The sequence below is a fragment of the Juglans microcarpa x Juglans regia genome, chromosome 1D, assembly GCF_004785595.1.
Source record: "Juglans microcarpa x Juglans regia isolate MS1-56 chromosome 1D, Jm3101_v1.0, whole genome shotgun sequence".
NCBI classification, from domain to species: Eukaryota; Viridiplantae; Streptophyta; class Magnoliopsida; order Fagales; family Juglandaceae; genus Juglans; species Juglans microcarpa x Juglans regia.
Window position 1 is genome coordinate 17,416,572 of NC_054594.1, and position 22,137 is coordinate 17,438,708.

The 22,137-nt window shown below is 35.9% G+C and overlaps 2 protein-coding genes across 3 annotated transcripts; both read right to left on the reverse strand.

Moving 5' to 3' along the window:
• Positions 1–352: 352 nt before the first annotated feature.
• LOC121237650 (protein CHUP1, chloroplastic) lies at positions 353–12,703 on the reverse strand. 2 transcript variants are annotated; one of them, XM_041134499.1, is made up of 8 exons: positions 12,495–12,703; positions 4,473–5,066; positions 3,826–4,248; positions 3,600–3,731; positions 2,246–2,427; positions 2,040–2,151; positions 1,661–1,804; positions 353–657 (listed from the first exon to the last, which is right to left on the reverse strand). In XM_041134499.1, the coding sequence occupies exons 2-8, from the start codon at positions 5,034–5,036 to the stop codon at positions 544–546; spliced, it is 1,671 nt and encodes a 556-aa protein (XP_040990433.1). In that variant the 5' UTR covers positions 5,037–5,066; positions 12,495–12,703; the 3' UTR covers positions 353–543. The 2 variants fall into 2 exon arrangements, with proteins under 2 accessions (XP_040990433.1, XP_040990425.1); XM_041134491.1 differs by lacking the exon at positions 12,495–12,703 and having other exon boundaries at positions 4,473–5,200.
• A 2,609-nt stretch (positions 12,704–15,312) lies between these two features.
• On the reverse strand, positions 15,313–21,646 carry LOC121237357 (ABC transporter B family member 11-like). The gene is given in 14 exon segments (XM_041134067.1): positions 15,313–15,904; positions 16,207–16,500; positions 16,634–16,897; positions 17,019–17,145; positions 17,147–17,283; positions 17,513–18,408; positions 18,649–18,879; positions 18,882–18,921; positions 19,166–19,691; positions 19,906–20,144; positions 20,229–20,450; positions 20,562–20,737; positions 20,832–20,889; positions 21,244–21,646. Coding segments are annotated over 14 exon segments (3,897 nt in total). The 5' UTR covers positions 21,580–21,646; the 3' UTR covers positions 15,313–15,553.
• Positions 21,647–22,137: the final 491 nt, after the last annotated feature.

Below are 22,137 nucleotides of genomic sequence, written 5' to 3' on the forward strand. Positions count from 1 at the left end.
GAAAACACTAACTGGAAAAGGTACCACGTAGAGATTGAGGAGGAGAGGGAGGATCCGAGCTCGCCCCTCGGTGAAGGGTTTAGGGTGTAGGTTGGTTAAAGATGTCGGCTGGGCTCTCTCTCTCTCTCTCTCTCTCTCTCTGACTCTCACTTCCTCAATGGAAATAACTGTCATTTATGGTAACTTGTTTGTACCATCTAGGGCCTTCATAACATCTAGGCCCTAGATGGTATAATGCAATAATAAATTGTTTATACCATCTCCTAATTGTCCCTGAAATTCTTGTCTCCGATACAGCCTTCAGCTAAGAACAAACTTGTGGACATCTTTTTCAGCAATTTAGAATTACATCAGTTAGTAAAATGGAACTTTTTTGAAAGATGAAGAGCCCGTGTTATCTCCAATTTGGACTACCCTCATCCGCTAGAGTATTGCACAAAATTCCTATGAACATTTCATTCGCTACTAGTTGTTACAATGAAGGCGAAGGGAAAAAATGCTATTTCTCCTGAGAACGGCACTTGGCAGTATTCCCACGGCTTGTTACGATGATGGCACACCGGCTAACAATTCTCGAGACCCTCTAAAATGTCCTGGTACTTGCTGCCTTATCTCTTCAAAAGCGCACAGTGTTTCTGAATCAAGACCTCCAGCAAACTGCAGACATGCATGCAACAGAACTAAATGAGGAAAGCACTTTCCACATCACTAGCCAAGATTACAAAAGCATAATTTATGTACACAAACAATAGTAAAGTTAGTCAACATTTCAAGCTGAATGGAGATGTTGGAAAATAATATACGTATGCTTGCAATACAAAGACCCAACTGTCTTCACATCAATATGGAGATCCACCATGAAACTAACCATAGTGTTCATGCCCTAGAGAAGGAACTTGCTTGCAAGGGATTGACATGTTGAGGTCTGACATGTCAACTGGGAAGCAAACAGTTGTGCCTATGGCTAAAAAGGGTGGAGACTTGAGAAAACCTAAGCAAGTGCATTTACAATGTCTCAGCTGTGTATCATACTCTTGTGAGATGATATGCAAAGGGAGCGAGCACATATCTGAAACTAAGCAAGTGAACGCCCCAGCTTTTTGCATCATAATCATTTGGGGGATGACATGCAAATGGTGGTGTATAAAATTTGGTATGCCAATATAATAAACCTTCCCACTTTCATCTAAAACAAAAACAATCATAACAGAATACAGTGTCACTTCATGGTTGGTTTTATTATTTTGTGTTTGGTTTCTTACCCAATTTTCAATTCCTACTTTTTAAGAGAAGATTTTAGAGTTATATTCATGTCTTAAAATAAGTGAAAAATAACAAAAATAAAGAAAAAAAATGAAGGCAGATATCCCAACCCGGCAGTTTTCACCATGCAAAAGATTTCTTCTGCAAGGGAAACTAAAATTTGACTTTATAGACAGCCAACCGACTGCAATATAGTAAGGTCTGCTCACCATTCTTTGCGAAATAAACCATCTTTCCCAAGTCCGCAAGAAAATCCACAATTAAGAAACACCGTCCAATTAGATAGACCTCATTTCCTCTCTCATGGGATTACAATGTTTCCCTTTTCGTGCTGAGATGTTGCCATTTTATATTTCAAATCATGGAGATCATAGAAACTGATGAACTTGAGGATTACCTGGTGAGCTCTATAAGCAAAATGCACACCCTGGAGCAGAAGAGATTCTTGATTACTTTCCCTATCTGAATTCCGAATGGACTCAAGCTCTAATGTCACTCTTTTCATGTATATCTTAGCCAAATTCATAGAAGCCTGCTTTATCTGTGCAAATTTTCAAATAAAAATTCAACAAGCCATAATTAGAATCCAAGATGGGCATTGCTGTCGAATTAAGTGCCGAATGCATTGAGATTTTTTTTTTTCAATTTTCTTGGATAATAGGTTAGCGTAGAGATAGTAATAATATCTTCCAAATTTCCCACTTTTTTATAGTTGCAAACAATTAAATACAAAAGAGCACACCTAACAAGAAAAGGATGTGTGCCAAAGAGCATACCTTACTCACAATTCCTGAATCAAGCATCCAATCAGTTGGAATTCTATAGTTCTCATAAGAACGCATAACTGAATTTCGCAGCTTGATCAACCTTTCTATTCTCCGCTCGGACCTTCCAAAATCAGACGAGATTGGAAAAATCAACACAGTAACCAGATAAAAAGGTACCTTCCAAATAATAAGGATGTATTTAACATATTTCCTACTTGTCTAATAAGCTGGCCATCTTCTTTAAGGCAGCCCCACATGGAATGTTAGAGTCATCTTCATATGAAGAAATATCATTTTTGAACAGTTTAAGGTCACGATATTCAATTGCAGCCTCTCGCATGGCATCAGCTTTCCTCTCAGGCCAGTTAAAATGTTTTAATACAGCCGGCTCATCAGCCTGTAGAAGCAGGATGAGAGAAAAATATAGAGAAACAGAGAAGAAAGACAGTAAGAGTCAACGGCACTACCAATGTAAAATTTTCTCCCAATCTCAGAGCACCGCCATAATATCTCCTATAAACCATGTCAATTATTTAATCTATAAAGAGAACTATTTTAGCATTATTCAATTGAAAATAAAAACAAAAAAAATTCTCTACCTCCAATAAAGTTTTTTTTTTTTTACCATGTCATTAAAATAAAGGAAGATATCCCACTAATTATATCCTACAATAGCATATCCCATCTGGTGCAACTTGCACAACTAGATCGGCAAACTAGGTTTAGCCTAAATGCACCATATCCATCATAAACGGATAAAAAAGATGGATAGCATACAGAAGCAGTCTTTACAGTCTACAATCAGCACATGCCCATCCTACTGGCTCTGATAAGCATTTCAAGCTTTAAGGAGGAGAATATTAGCTTACAGTTCGTTTGCTTCTAAAATTGGATGAACCACTAAAACTAGCCAAATCAACATCAATACATGCCTCCACATAAAATATCACTTGGATCTAGCACCGTCAATTCCACTTAAGATGATCAAATTGAAAACAAATGATCATTACAGAAAGATGTCAAACATTGTCCTCGCACCTATGATATAATTATAATCATAAAGAAATATGTCCACAGGGACCACAAAACTAAAGGTTAAAATGCTGATCAGATACATTATGCATGTGCCAATGGACAACAATATATGACGATAACAAAGCAAAAAAGCCAGAATACATGAGATGCAAATATATAAGTATTGTAACTAAAAATGTAATTGTTTCAAGGATGCCTTCAATCAAGACTAACGACAAAAAATGCAACAAAACCTGGTCTAGATAAAAAATTCTTTAATCAAGTACTCCTAAGGCACGAACCAAACCTAAATAACTAGCTATCCTAAGGTGCTACTACCCTGATGCTTGGACTTTGGACAAAAGTTTTCTTCATCGAGTTCTTTAGAAAATAACTAGCTATCATTTCCATACCTATTGTAGCAATGGCATCTAAGATAGCTTCAGAATTTAGAGATGGAGTTGTCGGGCATTATAACTAATTGAAGACTAAATATCAATGGTTCTTCTTTGATTAAGCAAAATCCTAATTACTTGTAAAAAATTTAGAAATTACCAAAGAAGATAGTTCATTGTCAAGCCAGTCGATGAACTTCAGGACATCTTCTATATTTGTATAAGCTGCATCGAGCACCTTCTGGATAAGGCTGTTGATGAACTCGCCTTTAGTTTCAATGTCCGACTTTATCTGGGAAAAACAATCAGTTGTTCATGGTTCAAACCGAGGCAGTATCAGCAGAAATAAATCATCAGTTTATAAGTCATGAAATTCAAATGCTTACAGCTAACAAATGAGCTGAACGATTTTGAATTTCTCCAACTATGCTACTATGTACATTAGTAGCTGCTGATTTAGGATGATTTCCAGATCCTGGAGAATCCCTCTTCCTCCCTTCTTGCCTTGATAATAAGTGATAAAATTCTACTAGTGTTGGAGCCCTTTGAGTGGTAGTAGACACTCTGGCTGAGGGCCGAGGTGGTGGTGGTGGTGGAGGTGGAGGCAGGGATGAACAGACTGGAGACTTTCTTTCTGCACCTGTGAACTTGGGAACTGGACGTTTTGGTAGTGGTGGTGCTGTTGGTAGTGGTGGTGCTGTTTGAATTGTACTTGCCTCATTGATTGGCTCCTTTTTTACAGTTGAGTGTTCCAACTTGCTGGCAATGAGTTTCTGAATGTCTCTAAATTTAGGGCTCTGGTACTCCTCCTAATCCAAAATAAAAATTGAAAGTTGTTAGATTAATTGATGGCAAGACTCGAACTTCAAAACTTTATTTTGTGTGTGCGCGCGTGTGAAACGGCGATTTACTTTTTTGTTTCGTATTCTAATTGATAGGTAAAAACTTCACTTATAGGACATATCCTGTCCTCTAGAGCCGTAAAACTATAAATTTCGCATAAAATCTGCGAGATGCTATCAGTAACCCTCACCTGGCGGTCACGACAGCTAAGAGCTGCTATCTTTGCTTCTGCAGCTGTAAGATCTTGTGTGAGCTTCTTATTCTGCGACTGCAACTCCGCGTTCAAACTCTGCGCCCTATCCAACTCTGCCTTCAAGGCCAACACCTCAGACTGCAAATTCTGCATCGAAGTCTCGCTCTGCAGCAACTCCTTCCTCTTCCCACCATATGGGTCATCCTCGTTTTTGTTTCTTCTACATAAGTTGGGATCAGAGGACCGCCGCGGCCGAGCAAACTGCTCTACAACCTGGCGGTCGTTTCCGGTCCGCCCCACAACGACTTCCTCTCTGGATTTGGATATAATCAACACAGAATTCCTCCTTGCAGAGGTTGATACTGGCTTTACTGCTGCTCTTGCCGAAGATGTACGGATAGTTTTTTCCTCTGGTTTCGACTTAGGAGAGTCCTTATTGGGTTTAGGGGAAGTTCTGAGGCGAGACGGTCTTGTGGACATGGACATGGCAGTAGGCTTGCACTCGTTTTTTCTTGCTGGCGTCGGTGGCGGTGGCGGTGGAGGTGGCGTCCCTTGCTTCATCGTGGCGAGTAAATCAACAATGGCCTACAACTGTAAGTAAAGGCAAAGCAACAGAGAATGAAACTCTCGAGAGCTTCCAAGACAGAGAGATATGCTAGTGGAGAGGGTTTGCAAGTGCTGCACGCTGTGCTGATTCATTGCCTCAAAGAACGAGACAGCGAACTTATCAATTTTATATTATTCATAATGTGCACCGAGTGGGAGTGGTAAATTGGTAATTGTATGTTGTTCATGTGGGATGAGTTAAGTTGAGTTGAGTTTCTTATGAATATTAGCGAGTTAAAATGGTAGAGTGAGTTTTGTAGAGCATACTTAAGATGAGTTTAGATGTATTTATAGAAAGTTGAAAAATATTGTAAATCTTACGTGTAAAGAAGTGTTGAGTTAAAAAAGATTGTGGGTCTCATGTATAAGAAGATTTTGAGTTGAGATAAATAAAATAATTTGATAATTGAGTATTTAAATGTTAGATTTAACTTAAATTTAGACTATCCAACTTCCAAACGAGGACGAGTTTCATCCATTATTTGTTTAAATTTATCCATTTATTTCTGATTAACTAATGTTTTTGCTTTTGGGAGGGGCTTACCTCGCAAAGCAATGAGCATTCAAACTTCAACTACACATTACATTACCCCTTTTGAATGGTGCACCCGAGATTAATCAAAAGCTTACAAATAAAAGCTTAAAAACTAATGTTATCTTCTTATATGGTTTGATTATAGAGTTCTTTTTGTTGTAAAATACATTTGACATGTCATAATACAGTCACTTCAATTTGTAAACTTATTTTTTTATAGTACTTAACTATTCTCATCATGCATGTATTCAGGTAGTATTTATTCAATCTAAGTATTCGAATCGTCAAACAGAAGATTTAAGAGAATATTCTTCAACCACACAAACAATTCTCAATTATATCGATTGATATGATGCATTTTAATAACTTTTTATGTCAACCACTTAAAATATAAAAATCTGATTCACATACTTCACAGCTATATATCAGTGTAATTGAGGATGACATGACATCATGATTAACAAATGACGTTTCCTGTCACATATATAATAGGACCACAGAGAACGTGCAATAAACAATCATACAGTAATAGTTATTTTTCTTAACGAATGATTTATTTTAGAACAAAATAAAGGGAAAATAATGCATTTTTCCGTACTATTGCCAATCACATTAGTTTTTGAATAATGTTAGAGAGAAGTTATTATAACAGTACACATTTTACATTCACTGTATGGCTATTTCGAGTTGATTATTTTCAATACTCACTTAGAGAGATGTGTGATCTAAATAATGTCACATTATATATACAAAATAGATACTCTCAATAATAACTTCTATTTATATTTATTATTTGGTAAAACTCGTGGGCTCATTTTCAACGGTCGGTTGGGTCATTTTCAGCCTTTCTGTTGCCAAAGGGTGTCCTAAAAGCAGCACTAGTACCTTATGTTTTTATAATATTGTCATGAATGTTGTTCTCATCATAATCATAATCAGATGGTCGGATGGGAGCCACCAATAATAATGAGATGGGTCCATGCAGCTAATGTATAGAGTATAGGCAAATATTAATAGAGTTGAGAATGATTGAAGAGATGATCAGAACGACCAACTTTAATTTAGGTAGAGCTTTATTTTTGAATATATAGACAGCATAATCCAAAGTTGTTTTCTTAAGCCAGCAAGCTGCCTCCCAATCATTGCTCTCTCTAACAAAAGGATTTTGGACTCTAATTATAAGTTGTCACAACCGGCCAAATTAATGGTTGTCTCAAAGTCACGTTAATACCAAGAACAAACTCTCATAGACTATAAAATTTAGTGGTGGGCCTCGGCTTCCTCTTGAATGTGATGTATCATGTTCAATATATATATGGGATATTTAAATTATATGTGTTAATTAGGTCAATATATAGTATTTTGTACCATTTTCATTTTTTTTTTTTAGTTAGGTATAAAAAGAGGGGACGAGTCCCCAAAATATATATAGAAAAAACACAATGTACTTTGGCAGCCAAAAATTTGAAAAAATAAATTTGGGAGGGAAAATATGTTCTACAAAGTAATTCTCATATTCTCATACTTTCTTGATCACGAGATAAGGTTGTTCTCAAACTCAGCTGAGCTCAGTCTAACTTTAAGCTGAGTTTAATATTCAAATACCTAACTCTCAAATTATTAAATTCATCCCAACTCGTAACCTTCTAACACGTGGGACTCGCAACTTTTTTTAACTTAAAACATCTTTATATGTGGGACCCACAACTTTTTTTAATTTTTCATAAAAAGTATCAAACTCATCTTAACTTCCAAATATACTTTAAACTCAGTTTAGATGGACCTCACATAACTCCCTCCACTACTCAACTCACTAATATTTATAAAGAACTCAACTCAACTGAGTTCAACTCAACATCCAAACGCAACCTATTTAATTTTGGGCCTTTGGCCAAAAAAGGGATCATCTTATAAGAGGCATGCAGCTAATTGCTTGCATGGCAATTGATCATTAAAACGGGAACATGAATTATTCCTATCCCAAGGATGGATTATTAATTAACTAAGATCAGCTACTTGGGCAAGGGAGTGATGATCATCAGGAGTAGAAAAGTTACCAAAAAAGAACAAATTGTGAACAGCGCACGCATGCTGCCCATGGTGGCCGTATGTACGTACATGCATGCATGCAGCTCAAGCATTGGCAAATTTAGCGCGAGGATGGATTAAGCTGAGCACGCGAGGACTAGATGGATATATATGCATATCTAAACATTTTCTTCGATCCTCTACATATATAGGAAAACCTAAAAAAGAATAACCACACATGACGTCTAAAAAGCTATATATATACACACACATAGAACTTGTTAGTGATGGAAGTCAACTAGCTGGGAGGCTCCTCTCTCTCCTTCCTGGCCTCCACCCCAATTAACAGCTGACCAGAAGTGAGGACAAAAGACTAGGCTAGGCTTTTTGGAAATAAAAGAGCGAAAATACTCCATAATTTGAAAACTATATATACAAGTACTAATAATAGATAGTTAAAAAAAATAGTCTCGTTTGTTTTTGCAGATAAGATAAGATTAAATTAGATGAGTTGAGATTAAAGTTAAAATTTGAATAAAATATTATTAGAATATTTTTTTTAAAATTACTTTTGTTTTGAGATTTCAAAGAGTTGAATTGTTTATTTTATTCTTTGTGAGAATTTGAAAAAATTGTATTGATTATATGAGATGAGATGAGTTGAGAAGAGTTGTGAAAACAAATGAGACCACGTAATATTCTTTAAAATATATGGTAGAAAACTTTGCCAGTTTGAATAATATTCAAACAGTTATATAAACTTTAAAAAAAAAATCTATTATTAAGTCAGTGTCTAGATCAATACACATGATAGTAAGTGCTTACATGATCTAATATATTTGATTTGGAAGATAAATTTTAAAATTTAAATTTTATAAATCAAATATTACCATTTAAGTGATGTAGATGGTGTGCTCTACGGATTGGCTTGAGAATAGATCAATAGCTTATAATTACAATTAATAATATTCATATGCATGGGTCCCATGATTTTGGGATATATATGTATATATTTAATTTCTCTATAAAAAAAAAAAAAAAAAAAAAAAAAAAGAAGGTATGCTTTCGCACATGGGAGATTAAAGCTAGCATTAAGATCTAATGGGGCCATGGATAGATACCCCCAAACTGTATAAAGAACAAAACCATGAAAACACACCACCAAAATAACAAGAACATTGATAAAAGAAAAGGAGACAAGCATTTTGTTGGACAATGATTATCTAGCAAACATATAAATATGCCACAAGCTGTGACAATAGTGGCTGCAGTTGTGATGTTTTTGGTGGGGATAATTTCTTGCATCTTACCTAACAATCCCATGCAGACACACCAGAAAGTTGGCAACCCGGCTGCATCATGCATCCTAATTATTTACATATATAGTAGAGATCGATTGAAAAAGGACATTCCAAAACGAAATTTCCTGATCACCCTAAAGAAGTTTCCAAGTCATGGAAATAATCCATGCATCATTTAAAGGCAGATGACATGCACGTCCCATGCACATGCATGAGCAATTTATACACACAAAAACTACGTATTATACGTACACAAAAAAGACTAGATAACGTACGTGCTGCTCTCAATCCTACCGTAAACGGCAAGGAATTCAGATTTATAAAAATGAGTTTAAACGTCCCAACAGCTGTAGGAATTTGTAATATTGTACCGTAAATTTAGAGAGGGGATGTGGTAAACCTTAATTAGATAGAGTGCAGTCTCTTATTAAATTGTTGAGGCAAGATGACTTAGTGTGTGCAGGTTGATGCTGAAGAAAAGGTGTGGAAAAGAAATTTAGTTTACCAGATTATGAGTGAGGGAGAGGCATGTGTTATTTGTAGTCTTCCTTTGAGTAAGCTGGGAAAAGAGGCCGATAAGTTGAATTGGGGTATGAGTAGAGATGGTAAATTTAGTGTCAAAAGTGCTTATTTTCTTGCTGTTTAACAGAAGAGACAGTTTAATGGGGAGCATTCAGGTAAAGATGGGAATTAAAGGGGTTTTGATCAGCATATATGGAAGATGGAAGTCCGCTTAACTGTGAAGACTTTTATCTGGAAAGCTATTCATGAAGGGCTACCTACAAGGAAGAATCTGGCCAGGCATGGGGTTGTTGATTCAGCTTTGTGTCCCATCTGCAAACAGGTTGAAGAGACTACTTGTCATGTGGTATGGAGTTCTATGGCTGCCTCTGATGTATGGGCAGATCATTTTAGTGTGGTTCAGAAGTGAGATAGTAAAGATATGGATTTTTGCAGTTTGTGGGAGTTGTTAACTACAGGTTTATGTTTAAAAAAACTTGAACAGGTTGCATGTGTGATGAGGAGGATTTGGCTTAGGCGAAATCAATTTATTTTTGAAGGAAAGTTTGTTGACCCCAAGACTACTGTTTATAGTAGTGGTTTGAGGGAGATGGAGGAATTTCAACAGGCACAATCAGAGTCTCCTAAAGTAAATGATAGCTTCACCAATCCAGTTGTGAGGAAAAACTCTTGGAGGATATCTGCTGTTGGCACTTTGAAGATTAATTGGGATGCTGGTATAGAGGTGGAAGTTGGCCGAATGGGTGTAGGTATTCTGGTTAGGGATTCGATGGGTGAGGTGATTGCTACTATGACTTCAGGATTCAGTATTTCAACCAGTTTTAGTAGAGTTGTTAGCTTTGTGGAAAGCTGTAATTTTCTGTTTGGAACTTGGACTCAGCTAGTGTTTGAAGGGGATGCCCAGAGTTTAATCAAGGAGATTAATATCTCTAATGAAAGCTGCAAATGGTATGAACAGATTTTGGAAGATGTTAAAAGCATTCTTATGGACAGATCTTCACGGAGAGTACAAGATGCGTCCAGAGAAAATAATCAAGCTGCTCACCATTTAGGAAAGTTTGCTTTAAAGTATGTTGAAGATGAAATAGTGTGGATGGAAGAGGTTCCGGATTGTATTTATTCTTTTATTGTTGATGATAGACAATCTAATGCATGAGTTTTGATGAATGAAATTTTTATGAGGTTATTTCTTTTTTTTAAAAAAAAAAAGATAGAGAATTAATTAATAGTTGGTGGTTTGGCCTTCAGAGACTATATATATATATATTTAATTGGTATGCAAATTAATTAGATCCATGGCTACATTTTTTATTATTATTATTATTATGAATAGTTATAGACTTAGAAAGTTACGTAAGTCTCCTTATAATCAGAATAGGATTAGCAATCAAATTCAACCATAAAGTGTTTGTTACAGTATATATCTTGATAAAAACATATCCAGTAGAATATAATATATAAAAGCTATATATATATATATATATTTAAAAGAGAAATTCTATTTGCAGTCTCCACTTAGGGACTATATGTGCAGGTCCTTCATTAAATGAGAAAAAACATCATTTTAAGAGGGATATTTTTATAATTTTAAAAAATTTTAAAGATAAAATTGACTAAGCTTACATTGCAGTCTCTAAATGGTGACTGTACGTAGCATTGCTCATATTAAAAATAGTGAAAATTCTAAAACTCGTAATTTGAACTTTAAATTAAAAAAAAATATTGATAAAATAGGATTGTTACTTCATACGTATAATATTATAAGTAAAATTATACACATGTATAGTAATACTCATAATATATATATTAGAGTAATTTTACATACAACCGTGAAGTGCGTAAACGTCGCGTAATCGCTTTGAAAAAGAGTAAGGTCCAGTATAAAAAAATTAATTTTTTTCATGTGGATCACATATTTTATTCATTTTTTTCAAAATAATTATATGACGATTATATAATTCACGATTACAAATATATTTTCTCTATATACAATAAGCCTAACATACTCCCTCCCTTTAGACTTTGATTTTAAAAAGCTGAGAATTGGGCTTTAATGGGTGGAAATATTCATAATTATGGGCTGAAATGGGGCAACGTGAAACTAGGTCTTCGAATCATGGACCACAGATAGGCCCTGAAATTAAGGAGATGATTTTTTCTTATATTAGTTATATATATAATCATTTTTGGCCTCTTTTAGAGTTTTTTATATGATGGGAATTATTTAGAGAGACCAACTGTTGTGATTTTGTAAGACTATTTAATAAGGTAAATATTAATTTTAATTTATTATCTTCGATCATACTTATTGATGTGATGCATTTTAAATTATCTTTTTATATATCTATCAATTAAATCATGTACGACCACTAAATATAGTAGTCAATTAATGGGTGTAATTGGATATCATGACAAGATGTAAGGTAAGAAATATCATTTTCCCATCTGATATTTGATCAATCAAACATATATATCTATTTGATTCGAGATCATATACCGATCGATTGGCCGGCTCAGCAATGAATTATTAACATGAATGCAACACTATTTTATGTGTATGATTTTCTAAGGAGTTATATATATGGTTTCATGCCACTTGAATCTAAAAGACAAAAGCCCACACAATTAGAATATCCTACTGGCATGGAATCACATGTTATTCATTATTGTAGGATGGTAATTCATAACAAGCTAGCTAGGTACGTATTAGCCATATATATATGTGTGTGTGTGTGTGTGAAGCAAACGTGCTAGTTGTTGGCCGTCAACCACCGGCGGCCGGCCATGTCATTCAGCCGCGTGTAGACATGATGTTAAAATTCACATATATATGCAGTCGGTAAATAGTCAATCTTGATTTTCTCGTTCTGTATTCTTTTAGTAATATTTTTTCCTCTGGATGATCAATCAACCCAGTTGAATTAATCCCCTTAATTTCAGCTGATTCGTTCCTATATAGCCATATATATAGATCAAGCTGCTTACTGAAAAATAACACTAGAAAAGGTACAAGATCATAAGCCATACCTGAAAACATGAACCCGAAATACTACATGAATCTTCTGCAGAAATATATAATAAGGTGCGGATTCCTACTGCCCGATGCATCGCCATCTAGCCGGCCTTTCGCAAAGCACATGAACAAGCTGCAACATCATTCATTACAATGCAAAGTGCAGAAAGAGAAGGGGGAAGGGTGGATGCAGCACCTTGAAATCTTAGTATTTGACATGAGTTTTATTGTTATATATGTTGTATTAATATATATATATATATATATATATATATATATATATATATAAGTGTATGCGTTTTGTATGTGAAAGACTGGTTGATAAGTCTGGGGGGGATTCCCTTTGAAGGAAGCTACTGCTGGGTTGGTTGTAACTTCACATCATGAAGCTGTTAATGCAATATTTGTTGGTCTGATTGCGATTTAAAGAGCTGTTGAATTAATATTCTTCATTGGATATATCATAATCTAGATCTTCATCTTCCAGTACTCAATTTCACGTGCTTAAAAAATCTATTACTTTTATAATGAGCAAGGTTACTGTTCACATCCATTTTTCTTCACCATTCACTGTGTAAGTCATTATTATAATTATATATAAAAAAAAATCAGTATCTTTTAATTTGAATAATGTATCAGATTTGTATATCAATAGTATATTAATTAATGTGTGAGATTTCCAGATATAATTCTTTTTTTTTTTTTTCATTATTAAAACTAATAAGAAAGTGAAGGAAATTAAAGGTGATGGCGGTGGCCGTGGGATATTGCAGGTCTAGCCCAATTGGCATCCCCACAGGCCACAATTAAGGGTCTGGATCAAGTAGGGCGCGCACATCATGATCAGTCCCATTTGTAGACACATGAAATAAAAATTCTGGATTTTGGGGTGCATTAATTTTGAGAGTTTTGAATATATAGGCGGTGGGTCTAATCATGATGAGTTAGGTAATTGATCTTTGATGGCAATGGCAGTAATCCTCATCACCCTCCAATCAGTGCTAGCAAGAACCTATATATATATATATATATATATATAGACTCCTCATTAAAAAAAAATGACTAATGCTGTGTAAATAGAGAAAGAAGTGGAGTTTAAAATGTTCAAGAAGACTTTGATGTGGGCTTGCAAATCAAGAAAGTAGGATTTTTCTTGTATGATTGTTGGAGTAATCTGCACTTCTAGTACCTGATCTTTTTGTTATTATGTGAGACAAAAAAATAAATGGTTGTTGAGATGTCAAGGCATTAACGTCTGCTATCCTTTAGTCTTTGCAATGTTAAACACAAGGAATTAAGTGATGGAGCCCTTCATCTGAGTTTGCTGCAACCATATATATATATATATATATATATATATATATATATATATATATATATATATCAGATATTTATAATTCCATCATGCAGATGATGATTAGCAAGTTAGTTCTTAAACCGTCTGGAAAGTTACAAGATCAGTCCACTTTTTTACGACTGATCACTTATATTCAAAACCTCTTCCAAAATTAGGTAGATTTCTTGTGAATGGTTTAACCATATATACCAGCTACCCCAATCATGCATTTTTACTGTTGTCTGATTGCTCACAAAGAAATCAGCCTCTACTGTTGGGAAGAAAGAAACAAGTTCAAATAAGAAGTTGGAATTTAATAGCATTTGAAACTTCATATGAAAGTGAGATTCTAATCATGCAAATTTACTTTGACATTGACACTGAATATCACCAATTTAAATCCCTCGACCGATTCAGAAAAACCCATTAAATACGATATCAATGAACGTTAATATTACGAAGAAAAAACACATTTCTCTATAACTTCATGTAATTCAGGGAGATAGACGCAACATGTAGGCCTGTGAGGGCTGCTTTTTTTTTTTTTTTTCTTCCTCTCTCTCTCTGGCCCAATCCAAAACCCGGATAATCAGGCTTCGGTTGCGGGTTGTATAACTAGTACCCGGATATTTTTTTAATAAATTTTTTTTTTATTTTTTTTAATGTTTTGAAAAAACGGCTTTTTACAATGACCCGAGAGTTAACACTCTTTACAATTGCCTAACCTGTTTTTCCATCGATATCTAGAAAAGCATTCGAATTATCTACACATAATTAACATTAATATGTACCTGTGCGTATAGTACATACATACACAAATATATATATATATATATATATATATATATTCAAGAGTTGGGATTTCTTACAGTACATATGAGATATGAATGGTACATTTTAATTAAAAACAATGAATGACAAATAAAAGTTAAAAATATGTACTTAAAATTATATTATACGTGTCAAATAAATTATATTATTCATGATTCGATCCATCCTTCTGATGCACCTAACAATATAATTACCATCCTACCGAAGTCTATGTATATATATATATATATATATATATAGATATAGATATACAGCTAGCATGTAAGATCTATAGTATCCAACTTTCATTAACATAGACTGATGGGTGTAATTAACTTAATTATAAGACAGTATTAAAATTGACAGCTTCTTGCATGCCTCAGTATGTACTAAAACTGACTCATTTCTCATGCAATTAATGATCCAAATCTTCATTAATAATTTTTTGTTTGAAATTTAAGAAACCTAGTTATCTGATATTTTTTTGTGAATTCTAATTTATTAAAAAAGGGGGGTATAAACCAGAAACCCGGATTCCCGGCCAGAAACCAAGCCGGAAACCTGGGTTCTTGGCAAGAACATGGATGAATAGTACTAGCAACATGTATACTTTACCATATTTAATGATGGGGTTTACCCTACTCGTGAGTAACATTAATGCTGTAGTATCCATATACTGTGTTTATTTTCATTTGAATTGTAGAGTATTGTAGAAAACCCAAATTCAGTATGAACAATGTGTAATCACGCGATTAGTTGATCATCACTTCAACTTATATACTAACGAATTAAAGCTACTACAACTTTTACTATAGATGTTTTACAAATTGACATGATGAAAGTCTGTGGCACTTTTCATGAACTGGGAATGGGAGTTTCAACCAACGAGCAGAACAAGCCTTCATTCTTTCTTGCTATTTGCTAAGATTAAGAAGCTTTGATATGTAATGCTACCAAGGAAGCATAAATGCCATCCTTGATATTGATCAAAGTTTGATGCTTTCCTCTTTCTGCCACCACCCCATCTTTGAGCACCACAATTAAATCAGCCCCCTTGATCGTGGAGAAACGATGTGCCACCACCACCGTGGTTCGGTGTACCATAACTCGATCCAATGCATCTTGAACCACATGTTCAGACTCGGCATCAAGAGCGCTGGTGGCTTCATCTAGCAGTAATATTTTGGGCGCCTTCAAAGTTGCTCGAGCTATCGCCACTCGTTGTTTTTGTCCCCCAGACAGTTGGACCCCTCGCTCCCCCACTGTAGTATCATACCCCTGCATTCTCCGTTTACACATCCCACTAACAGTAAATCATCTTGATTGTGCATGGGAATTTGTGATGAAGTATAATGGCAAGCAGCTGCAAACCAGTTCTTCTTGTTGATTCAACTAGGCAAATTGTTAGATTCTCCTAAAATAGGGATGACATGGTACTCTCATCCTATCACAATTTTATTTGTATTGCTTATGTAAGCACTAAGTTTTAATGATACAGCATACCACGATAGGATGAAGGTACCACGTGCCTGTATTCCTAGAAAATCTACTAATTACTATTGATCATATTTCTTTTTTACCTGTTGCAAACTACAAATAAACTTGTTGGCATTTGCTAATTCTGCTGCAGCTAAAATTTCTTCTTCTGCTGCATTTCCTTCCTTTCCATAGGCAATGTTGGCCCGGATGGTGTCATTAAATAACACAGGCTCCTGACTCACCAAGCCCATTTGCTTCCTTAGCCACTTCAGTTGTAGCTTTTGGAGTTCAATTCCATCCAGTGTTATATAACCAGAATCAGGTTCATAGAACCTCTGCAACAAGGAGATCACTGTTGACTTTCCGCTGCCACTTTCACCAACCAAAGCAACCGTCTAATTAACAATATACATCAATTTTCAGTTTGTGATATTCAAATATTAGACAAAGGTAAATAAGCTTTTGTATGGCTTTTTTATATTGTAGAATATGAGAATGAAACTTGATGCCTAGTCCTAACAAATTTACCTTGCCAGAATAAATAGTCAAGCAAAGATCCCGGAATATCTGAACATCAGGTCTCGTGGGATACCTGAAGCTGACATGGTGGATCTCAATATCTCCCTTTAAATTTTCTATCGTCATTCCAGACGTATCACTAGAATCTACCTTTGATTTCCTGTCAAGAATTGCAAATATAGAAGCAGCAGCACTCTTTGCTTTACTTGCATCAGGGGCCAGGGAACCCGACTGCGAAATTCCCACAGCCATCATGATGAGAGCAAAGAAAACCTGTAATTTAGTAGACAAAAACATTCAACCAGAGATAACAAACAAAGCAATTTATCTTTAGAAGTCGTGAAAAGTTAGTTAAATACATGTCTAGGTGAACAATTAGACAGGAGGAACTTACACGAGAAACTTCCGAGAATGTTGTCTTGCCATCCTCGACAAGTCGTGCTCCAACATAAAAGCTGCATGCATATACTGAAAACAGCAAGAATAACGACAACCCAAATCCTACTGCGTTGATGAACTTGCCTTATACCTATCTTAATAGGGCCTTCACATTTTCTACAGTACAATTCCATCACCTTCTCTTCGGCACAGAATGAAGAAACTGTTCTTATATTCCCTACTGCATCATTTGCAATTTGACTAGCTTCCTCATACATTTTCTGCAACCATTTAGTCTTGTCAGCCACGTTCGAATGGGGTCATTTTGGTCCATATGTAGTTCATTTAAGATGGTTTAAAGCTATGAACTCCATTAGTGGTTGGGAAGAAAAGACAAAAGTGTTTCCATTGGTTAAGTGCGGGGAGGGGGAAGAAAAGACAAAAGAAGAATTGAAAATGTTTTCATGCATTGGAGCTAGTTGATTATGATTTATCAAGTTTGGAACAAACCTTTGCATCTGCACTGAATCCTTTCAGGAACTTTATCTGCAGGTATCCATTTACTCCTACGAGAGGCAGCAAAACAAGGATTATCAGAGCCAGTATCCAATTTGCTGTGAAAGCAATAACCAAGCCAGCAATAGCAGTCGCAAGATTTTCAACAAGCAAAGCAAGTGCATCTCCAACTAGGCCTCGCACAGAAGCTGCATCTGCAGAGAGTCTTGCACCTAGTGCACCACTTGAGTGCTCAGCTTCATCAAACCAACTTACTTCCATATAAACCACTTTCTTGAAGCACATTAGTCGGATCCGTCTTATCAACTTACATCCCGCAACAGCAAAGAAGTATGATTTTGAAGGTTGAGCCAATAGAGATGCCACACCGAGTAAAACAAAGATTAATGCCCAAAATGTTGAGTCTTTACGGAGCTCATCTCCTGACTCATAGAAAGTTTTGATTACCCCAGAGATTACTATCCCGAAAGAAGGTAAAATTACCCCATTGGCTGCAGCAGCTATGGTGCCTAGCAGTAACACAGGGACCTCTGGCTTGTTAAGATAAGCCAGACGGCAAAGTGAGACTTCAAGAGGCAGTTGGGCTGGGGCTGGTGCTGAAGCAGGAGTACTAGTTTTTACAGCTTCTGTTTCCTGCACACTTACTGCAGTGGCCACACCAAATGGAGTTGAGAATGAGAGACAACGCCTATTTCCAATTCCAGGTGATTCCAGACTTATGGATCCTAACAAAGAAAATTGCGGACTTGAATTTCTTCCAGAATTCGAAACAACTTCTAGCCTATCCTGGTCATTTAAAGCAATTTGTTCTGACATTGTGCTAAGATTTTGCAACCGTATAAGCTGGCTATATGGTCCTTCAGGATCTTTAATCATCTCAGAATGTGTACCTGATTAGTCGAAAGGAATAATTATACAGCATTATGTGTATCCTAAGAATGATGAGATGGCTTTAGGGAGGTTTAATTGTCATAATGGTAAATTAGTGCTTGAATTTGGTATTTAACTGCAAAAGGTTATATTAAGAAAGAATGGAGATTCAATAAAAAGATCAAGCAGCATGTGATGGGTGGAGAGATACCATTTCATTTTAAACAAATTAGGAAAAATATACAACTTAAAAAATGTACCCTTTTCAACAATTCTCCCTTGATGTATGACAGCAATCATATCGGCATTCCTCACTGTACTCAAGCGATGAGCAATAATAATGGTTGTTCGGTTGGTCATAATTCTATCCAACGCTTCCTGGACAAGTCTCTCAGATTCTGCATCGAGAGCGCTTGTAGCTTCGTCTAGTAATAGAATTCTGGGGTCTTTCAGAATAGCTCTGGCTAAAGCAATTCTCTGTTTTTGACCCCAGATAACTGAGTTCCATGCTCACCCACCCTCGTGTCTAGTCCCTAAGTTTATCAGAACACAAAACCCACAAAGTAGGAGGTTAGTTATATAGAAAAGAAATATTGATTACCAGATTACAAAATGCCTTGGATAATGTGAAATCTTAATGCAAATGTGTTCATATCCCAACAAGCAGAGGAACAAAGAGCATAAAAATACAATCATGTATTTCTCAAGACCGTTCTGTCATTAGAGTAACATTTTACAGTTCTAAAAGGAGATGCAGAAAAGAAATCATCATAGAACCTGTGGCAGTTTATCAATGAATTTAGCAGCATTGGCCAGCTCAGCAGCAGCTCTTATCTCTTCAGTAGTTGCCCCATCCTTACCATAACCAATATTATCTTCAATGCTAGAGGTAAACAACACAGGTTCCTGGCTGACAAGCCCCATTTTTTGTCTGATCCATTTTAGTTGGAACTCTCTAAGATTAATGTTGTCAATAAGAATCTCACCAGCTTGTGGATCATAAAATCTTTCAATCAAAGTGATAACTGTTGATTTCCCACTTCCACTCTGCCCGACCAAAGCAGCGGTAGCACCACTGGGTATTGAAAATGAAAATCCAGTGAATATATGTTCTTCAGGTCTTGTAGGATAACTAAAATACACATCCCTTAGTTCTATATCTCCACGAATATCATCTAATTGCAGTCCATTAGTGTTGTAAGCATCTATCTCTAGCTTCTTGTTAATCGTCTCAAACATCTTAAAGGCTGCAGCTTGTCCAGCAGCAAAAGTGTTCATGCATGGAGATGCATGCCCAAGCGATCTGAAAATAAAGCTATCAAATTAAATATAAACAAATTAATCTTTTGTATGAAAATCATCACTTATGATGGGGCAGGAGGAGAGAATATATTATTAGTATAGGCAACAAGCACAAACACACAACACATAGATTTGGGATCAGGAGTATCACAAAATTATAATATGAGCAAACATATATGTTTTATGGATGATAAATCAAGCAGACTCTAACTTACACGGAGCCACTAAGAATAGCAATAACTACATTAATGACATCCCCTCCAGTATATCCCTCCTCAAGAATCATTTTCCCACCAAACCACACTGCCAAAGCATAACTGCAGGAAATAATAAACATAGCTGCACCAAGTCCCAACCCAGCAACCAAGCCCTCTTGGACACCAGACTTGTAAGCATTGGTTAATGATTTATTGTACTTAGTTATAGCTTCCTTCTCCCCTGTATAGGATGCAACCTGTATGGAAAATGGCCAGGATGGCTATTATTCTACAATAAAAGAATATGAAAATTAGAGATTCCTTATGCCATGTATGCATACAGTTCTGATGGAACCAATTGTTTGCTCTACTACAGTTGCTGCTACTGAATAAGCAGTTTGCCCATTGGATGCCATCTTTCCTATAATGATGCTCATGGCAGCAGCAGCGATGACAAGAGGTGGAAAAGAAGATAGCATGACAAGGGCAAGAAGCCACCCCTTGACAAATGCTATAACAAAGCCTCCTATGAATGTTCCTACCAATTGTATGAACTTTCCAACCTGCAGATTCGAACAATAACGAAATGCATGAGTAGGAGTGCATCTTGAATTCCAATTTTGGATGCTTGGAGGAAATAGGTCATGGTTTCAGGTTTCTGCATGCATCATTACCTTCTCGCCCAATGCATTCTGAATAAGTACAATGTCTCCTGACATTCTCCCAACTATTTCCCCTGTTTTAATTTCCTTATCAAAAAAGCCAATATCTTGCCTCAAAATCGTTTTTAAGTATAAACTTCTTATTCTTGCAGCCTGCCTCTCCCCAGTCACTGTCCAACAAGCCATCTCTGGCACATAGTAAATAAGAGTAATTGGGCATCTCAGGTTCAAATAAACCAAACAGTTAATGTGTTATCTCAGCAAGAAGGCTTGTATACTTACGAAAAAATGATGCAACACTAGATCCCAAAGCCAAGTATACAAACTTTATAAAGGACATCTGAGAATTGAAGTAATCAAGTCATCACTAATTATAACGATTTATTGGGTTAAAGCATGCCATCATGTTAAGCATAGCATGATGCAACCAACAAGAACTTGAAAGATTTTTTTTTTTTTTTTTTTCTGGAGACATAGAGGTTGAGCAAGCATGCTAGGCAGCAGATGACCACTTTAGAACCGTTGAAACATAAAATGGAATCCAAATTTCTAAAAAAATCAGATAAAACATAGTATGGAGTAGAATTTTCTTCTCTTCATGTTGCATAGTAGAGACAATCTTAAACTCGAGAAATCCAGCATAGATTTTACACAAACACAGATGATTTACTACCTGGTTTTAGTTGCAAAATACCTTGGAAACCTCATGAACTACATCTTTGGTATTTACTGTTCCTCCAAAAGAATCGATCGTATCTCCAAAGATTATGGTCATGAAAGGCATAGAGATTCCACTTCCAACAGCAGCCACTGTGCCAACAAACATTAGTAGATAATCCAGGGAGTCAGCAAAGGAGAAAAGCTTGTAATATGGAACTGTATTGCTTTCCTCTTTCTCCTGGGTCTTGTTTGAATTTTGCTGATTGTCCGTACTTTCTTTATTTTTTCCAGAATCGACTACTTTAATGCTTGTCCATGCTGTGGCCTGTTCCAAGGTTATTTGTCCATGTGAAGTATTTTCCTCAGCCATGTTGCCTGTAGAAATACTTATTTTTCTGTATTTTCCGTAATCACCTCGAACAACTTGGGTTATTGGACCATAGCTGGAAGACAAACATCACCCGTTTAGATTAGGAAACCCATGGTTGAGGCTGAATGGATGAGTGAAGTTCGACATAATAATGTGAAACAAGATCAGAGAATAATTTCAAGCCTTTTCTCTACGTGGGATCATAAGAATATTTGCAGTCACTGATAAATAAACCAAAGAACAGATCTTTTAAGAAATTTAATCAACATATATATGAAACACCATCATGTTAGCTGGCTTAACGGAGCCTCCAGTGGACTGACTCCAAGGCGAGTTTCACAAACAAAAGTAGGAAAAAAAAGTAAGAACATTAACAGCTCAATGAATTCTGTATGAGAACGTACATCTCAATGCATACACCAACAAAATCAAGCAGAGAGAGATAAAAGAAGGAATGAAGGGAAGCAGTAGGTAACAATAAAATCTCAAGATAACAAATTGTAGTGCATTCACAACTTTTACCGCTTTCAGCGGAGGTTCCACCGCCATCAGTGATGG